At 39.9% G+C, this 5,948-nt stretch overlaps 1 protein-coding gene across 1 annotated transcript in view; it reads left to right on the top strand.

The window, feature by feature from the left end:
- Positions 1 to 749: 749 nt before the first annotated feature.
- Positions 750 to 5,948, top strand: part of LOC308285559 (hypoxanthine-guanine phosphoribosyltransferase-like) — a gene marked incomplete at its 3' end in the record, with an annotated part of 6,203 nt that continues 1,004 nt past the window's right edge. The window contains exons 1-5 of the mRNA XM_080726347.1: positions 750 to 858; positions 1,125 to 1,231; positions 1,805 to 1,988; positions 2,455 to 2,520; positions 5,421 to 5,438. Coding sequence (XP_080582473.1) covers positions 811 to 858; positions 1,125 to 1,231; positions 1,805 to 1,988; positions 2,455 to 2,520; positions 5,421 to 5,438 — 423 coding nt within the window. The 5' untranslated portion in view covers positions 750 to 810. The remainder of the gene's footprint in view (positions 859 to 1,124; positions 1,232 to 1,804; positions 1,989 to 2,454; positions 2,521 to 5,420; positions 5,439 to 5,948) is intronic.

A 5,948-nucleotide genomic window follows, 5' to 3' on the forward strand; every position in this document is an offset into this window, starting at 1 on the left:
TATAATAAGAATGTAGAGGAGGTGATTGTTGTGAAGAGATAAGGCTGCCCCCTAGGGGAACAGAGTTAGTTCTAAAATAAGATGCTGCCTTAATGATAAACATAAGTAGGCCTACCGTTCTCTCTGAATATATCTTAACATAGCAGTGATGATATAGCCAGGGCTTCTTTGCAATGTTCTTTAATAAATTAAAGACAGGAGAGTTTTGATTCTGCACAAGATGGGCCATTCCTATTCGCAACGATTAGACCTACTTTGCCACAAGATGGCAACGATGGGACACATTTCGTATAACAGCCATGGGGACTTTAGTTAGTAGTGTATTATTATCTGATATTAATTAATTCAATACAAAGAGATATTTGTGGCATTTGTAGGCTTTAAGCAATTTCAGATATTAAAGACTAGAGAGACAGGAAACCAAGAGAATAGAATAGAAACTTGTGAGAGAGATAAGATGTTTCTGTAGAAGAACCGACACTCGCGTTCACCAGCTACCAGGCGGCATCCCATCCCATAATTAACAATCTGATTTGTTGCCTAATTACATGACTGCATGCGTTTTATGTTTAAAAGAAGGGGGTAAAATATATTATTAATGAGCTTAAATAGTTTTGAATTTACACGTTTGCAGATCAGTTTGACAAAACTCAGATTCTGTAGGCAGTCACTGCAGACCTAGCTACATTCTTGTACACTATGCTCCTCCTACTCTCTCCTCATTGACTGCCTGCCACTACTTTACGAGAGAAAAAGAAAAGAAGCTGGTGGTCGTCTAACTAAAGACCCCTTGTCCTGGAAAAAAACAACATGGAAGACAACGCCGTCCAGTCCGTGGGAAGAGGCGATGGAGTTGTGGTAGGTGGTGGTGGCTGGTGGGCGACGTAGCCGTAGAAGCGTGTCCAACACGCAAGAAAAGTTGCGAAAACGTATTCATTCATGCACAAAGTTTCGCCCACGTTGTCAACCAGTGCATGTGCATGCATCTGCATTCTGCATGTTGTTGCAACAAGAACTTCGGATCGTCTGGTTTATTACATCGATGCGACGTTGAATGCGTGCAGCTAGAGCATATTTGCATTCATAATCATCAAAGTTATAACATTTACATCCTTTCCTCCCAGATCAAAGATGACTGGCCAGGCTACTGTTTAGACCTGTTCAACTATCCTGCTCACTACGCTGGGGATCTAGAGTGTGTCTACATCCCTCATGGAGTCATAATGGACAGGTAGACTACCTGTAGCCTGCTACTACTACGTTCTTCTCTTGCAGAGAACACGCGTCTTTGAGTGGGGTTTCAGTACTGGTGTGCAGACTGTGCACTGAGTCCTCAGCAAAATCAGAATCAGCTACCCTACTGGCTGCATCAGCTATTTGAAAATAGCAGATCTCACCCCAAGCAATGTTTTGATTTCAGATGACAACTTTAAAATATTTTTGAAACATTTCAACAACCTAAATCTATGGGATCCATGGCTCTAAATATGTTTAGATGGTCAGGGGTGACATGAACATATTTGATTGATTTATTTATTTATTGATTGGTTGATTGATGAATTTGATTGATTGACATTTGTATTGACAAGAGTATACATACATGACCATATATTTGTACATATTTGTCAAAAGAAAGCTTGAGAGCTTATTTTCATTTTGGTCCTTTGAGTGCAAATATGTGTGCAAACTGAGTGCCATCCATGTGTTTAAAAATAAATAAATACAGTTGGCCTATCACATAACATAATAATAATATCATGATATTCAAGTGTGTCGATATTTTCTCACACCCTATTATTTGCAGGACTGAACGTCTTGCTAGGAATATCATGGCTGACCTGGGTGATCATGACATAGTGGTGCTGTGCGTGCTAAAAGGAGGCTACCAGTTCTGCGCTGACCTGGTGGAGGGGATCAAGGCACTGAGCCGCAATTCCAACCAATCCATCCCCATGAGGGTTCACTTCATACGACTCAAGAGCTACCTGGTGAGACGCTGGCTACTGAACAGACTTCACGGCTGACTGACCGATGCGAGACAAATTCGTTTCACTGCTTGATTATCATCCATAGTGGTTCAGTCACAAGACTGAGGATTGAGACTTGAATTGGAGCTGTTGTAATATCACAACATGACCCTTGTGGCTTTAACTATGCCCTCTCCTATGGCTACGATGGACCCCCAAATTAATACGTATTAGGCCGCTGTCCCCCATTTGAAAATATGTTGTACTAAAGGCCCCAGTAAGAGAAGATTTTAGTTTTTAGATTAGATTTAGTACAGAATTCTACAACTGTCTGTAGTGTAGGTGGGAGATAACAGAGAGAGTGAAACATATCAGAATTGTCACTGTCAGTGTTCACTCATACCAATGGTACGAATATGTGTACCGTATTTATTTATTTATTCTGACATATACAAACTGTCTTTGCTCTCTCTTCTGTTTCTTGCAGAATGACCAATCAACAGAGGATCTCCAAATTGTTGGAGCTGAGGACTTGTCTTTTTTGGGTGGAAAGGTAATGATTAATAATTATCAATTCAAAGAATAATTGAATCATTGTTTTTTTATGACCAAGAAGTGACAATATCTGAGGAGAATGAGCTGATGTTATGAAGTCTTGTTCAATGTTTATTTAAAAAAAGATTTTTATGTAAATAGGTGGAGCAAACTGTCATGTAATGTCTAATATCGTCCTCAAGAGGGCAGCCTTTCTTAGAATTTGACATGCTCCTCTGACGTTTCCAGACTCATTCACACTGCTCATTCCTTGTTTTTTTGGTTAAAGTTTTTTCTAATAGACAGCACAACAACAACAACAATATCCTCTGGCTCACGGTAAATGCATACAATGAAGAAACAACATCAAGCAATAAAACAAAACAATACACGCCCCTCATTCTTGAGGAATTGTTTCACTACTCGTGCAGCAGAAGTCAGAGTATAAAGTTATTGGTTATTGACCAAGCTAACTAACTGGTTAGGGCTGTTTATGGATGATCATGATCCAAGCCAAGGGAAAACACATTTTGATTGTACAACTTACAGTACAGTTATAGCTATAGCAATAGCATATCCTTTTATCATCTGACAAGTAAACAAAATGGTCATTGTAAGAATTCATTACTGTATATACCATTGTAAATACTAAAGCAATTAAGAATCAGCTTTCTATTATTAAATATATAAATCGAATTAATTATGTGTCCAAGGCCTCCAAGGTCTGTGTGTGTGTGTGTGTGTGTGTGTGTGTGTGTGTGTGTGTGTGTGTGTGTGTGTGTGTGTGTGTGTGTGTGTGTGTGTGTGTGTGTGTGTGTGTGTGTGTGAACGTTGCGCGCTCGCGTGTGTGAACGTCGCGCACGCGCGTGTGTGAACGTCACACACGCGCATGGATACATACATGTATGCTCTGCAGGGGCATACTACTCACTTCTCATTGGTCAATAGGAAGAGTTCTATCAATCAGCTGATGTGATTACGCTTAGTCATATGCAGTTGCTGACAAACTGATACACTCTGTAGTCAGGCGTGGCATAGATTTATTTCTGAGTTATGAGGTATGTCTGACTCATTGCCCGTTGCTTTTCTCACTGAGTATTTTAAGGCTGGCTTCCTTCCTGTAATGTACTACTAATGTAGTCATCCACTGGTAACTGGATGTCACAGTGCAGTCTGAGAAGTGAGCATATTGAGTGAAGTGGAAAACATCACACAAGGTTGAGGCCTACGCCCATGGAGTTCTTCACATATAGTTATAGTTACAGTGTGTGGACACTAAATTGCTCATTCCAAAGTAATGTATGTAGACAGAGATACTGTACTCTAATCTAATGGATACTCAGGAATGATAATGAGGACTAGACAAGGCATATCTTATGACCTCATGCCTGGAAGCATGCATTGTTTGAAAAGAAGTGACCCCAGAGTGAATTGGTCAATTTAAATATTGTTTTTCTAGGTTTGAGTTTAGGGTTAGGCTTCAGATCCTTTAACTGCCCAGTTGTTTTGGAATGATTACACACACATTGCACCTATTCAAATGAGGTACGAGGCTTTCATTTCCTTGTGCCATTTCCTTGTGCCTCACTGACAAACATGTTTTTTCCATTAATGAACTTGGGAGGTGGATCACAGCTATGTATGACTCAGTTTTCAGCCCTTTCAAAACACTTCCATCTGAAGTTTTGTAAATCCATTACAGATGATAAAATTCTCACTCAGATGTAATGTTTCTTTTTTTGTTTTGTTTCGTTGTTTTTCAATTGGTTACATGTTGCTGCACAGGACGGAAAGCTGTTCCATCTTTCAAATATCCCTTTGTCCTTTTATAGTATAAATTGCCTGGCAAATTTTAATCGTAAAGTCCAGTCAAATGTATTCATATAGGATAATTTATACACAGTAGAGTAAATAAATGTACTTCATGTTAAAGAACAACTTAAAAAAGGAAGAAAGTACATACTTCTCTATTCTAATTTCTAATTTCTCTATTCTCTACTCAATTCGAAACAACACGTACCCACGCATGCATGCATATAGACGTGTTGCGTCTGCACGCGCGCGCACACGCACGCACGCACGTACGCACGCGCGCACGCACGTACGCACGCACGCACGCACGCACGCACGCACGCACGCACGCACGCACGCACGCACGCACACACACACACACACACAGTTGGCAAAAAGCCTGAGAAAATATGAAGGTCTTAAAACACTGTGGTGGCCGATCACAAGGTCATCATGCAGTTTGTTCAAGAGGGTAGGACCATAATGACTAAGTGCACATTCACCAGGTTTATTAGACTTCATTCTAGGCACAGGAGATCAGTTAGAATATCAGAGATGTATTCTGGAGCAAAACCACTTAGAGCCTTGTAAACAATAAGTTGTACTTTGATTCAATATTACGAGATTGACTACCTACCCTATGGAGTATTTTGGGGGAGTCCAGTGAAGAGGGCATTACAGTAATCTAACCTGTTAGAAATGAATGGACCTTTTTTCCAGAGTTGGACAGAGACCAGAAGTTTCTGTCAGTTTTCTGTCTTGCTCTCTGGGTGTAGGTGACCCTTAGCACCTACCGGTACTACTAGGATCTCAGTATTGTCTCTGTTCAGCTGTTTTGGGACATCCAGTAGTTGATGTCATCAATGCAATTAATATGCTTATTTACTGTACAGAACAGGTTAGCATGGGGGAGATTTATATTAGTGGATAACATTCTACAATTTAAGTCTAGCTGTAGTGTATAATCCCTTCAGTATTTCAGTTCTGCACAACAGTCCCAGTAGAGGATTTCTGTATGTTTTATCTTGGTATTGTGTGTTGATTAGAGACTGCTTGTTACACATTCCTAAGCTTAGATTAATTGTTTGATATCCTCCCTCTCTTCTCTCTCCAACTTGCTATCAACAGAATGTGCTGATTGTGGAGGTGAGTCATCCATGTTTTTGCTTCCCCTTTTTTCTCTCTCTGACTCTCAGTGACCCAATGCTTTACGTGCATGGGTATGCAGGTCAAGAAGACAAGGTATCTTAGGTTTTCTGCTCTGCAGGGTATTTGAAGTAGGAAACTTCATGATCAAATTCCTGGATTCTACCATTTTAATTGGCTTCATTTTGTCAGGGATGTCTGAGGAAGTTGACATAAGAAACGTTGTTATTGACAATATACTTGTAATTTATTTATGTCAGTTGTAAAATGGCATGTAAACCTATATTTGCCACATTGCCCATATTTGTTGATGTAAAGTAAGAACAGCGATGGTAATAATCGCCCAATGACACATACTGTAACGTAGGTAGAAGAACACACCCAAAAAAGACTCAAATGGCACACTGCAAAATCCTGAGTGTTAATTTAACTCTAAGAATTAAACTGACAATCAGGATTTTATTGTGCAGGAGCATGGCAGTATGTACTTGTAAGACCATTGCTTTTTGT

The sequence above is a fragment of the Nannobrachium achirus genome (genome assembly GCF_963921795.1).
Source record: "Nannobrachium achirus genome assembly, chromosome: 5".
Lineage (NCBI taxonomy): Eukaryota > Metazoa > Chordata > Actinopteri > Myctophiformes > Myctophidae > Nannobrachium > Nannobrachium achirus.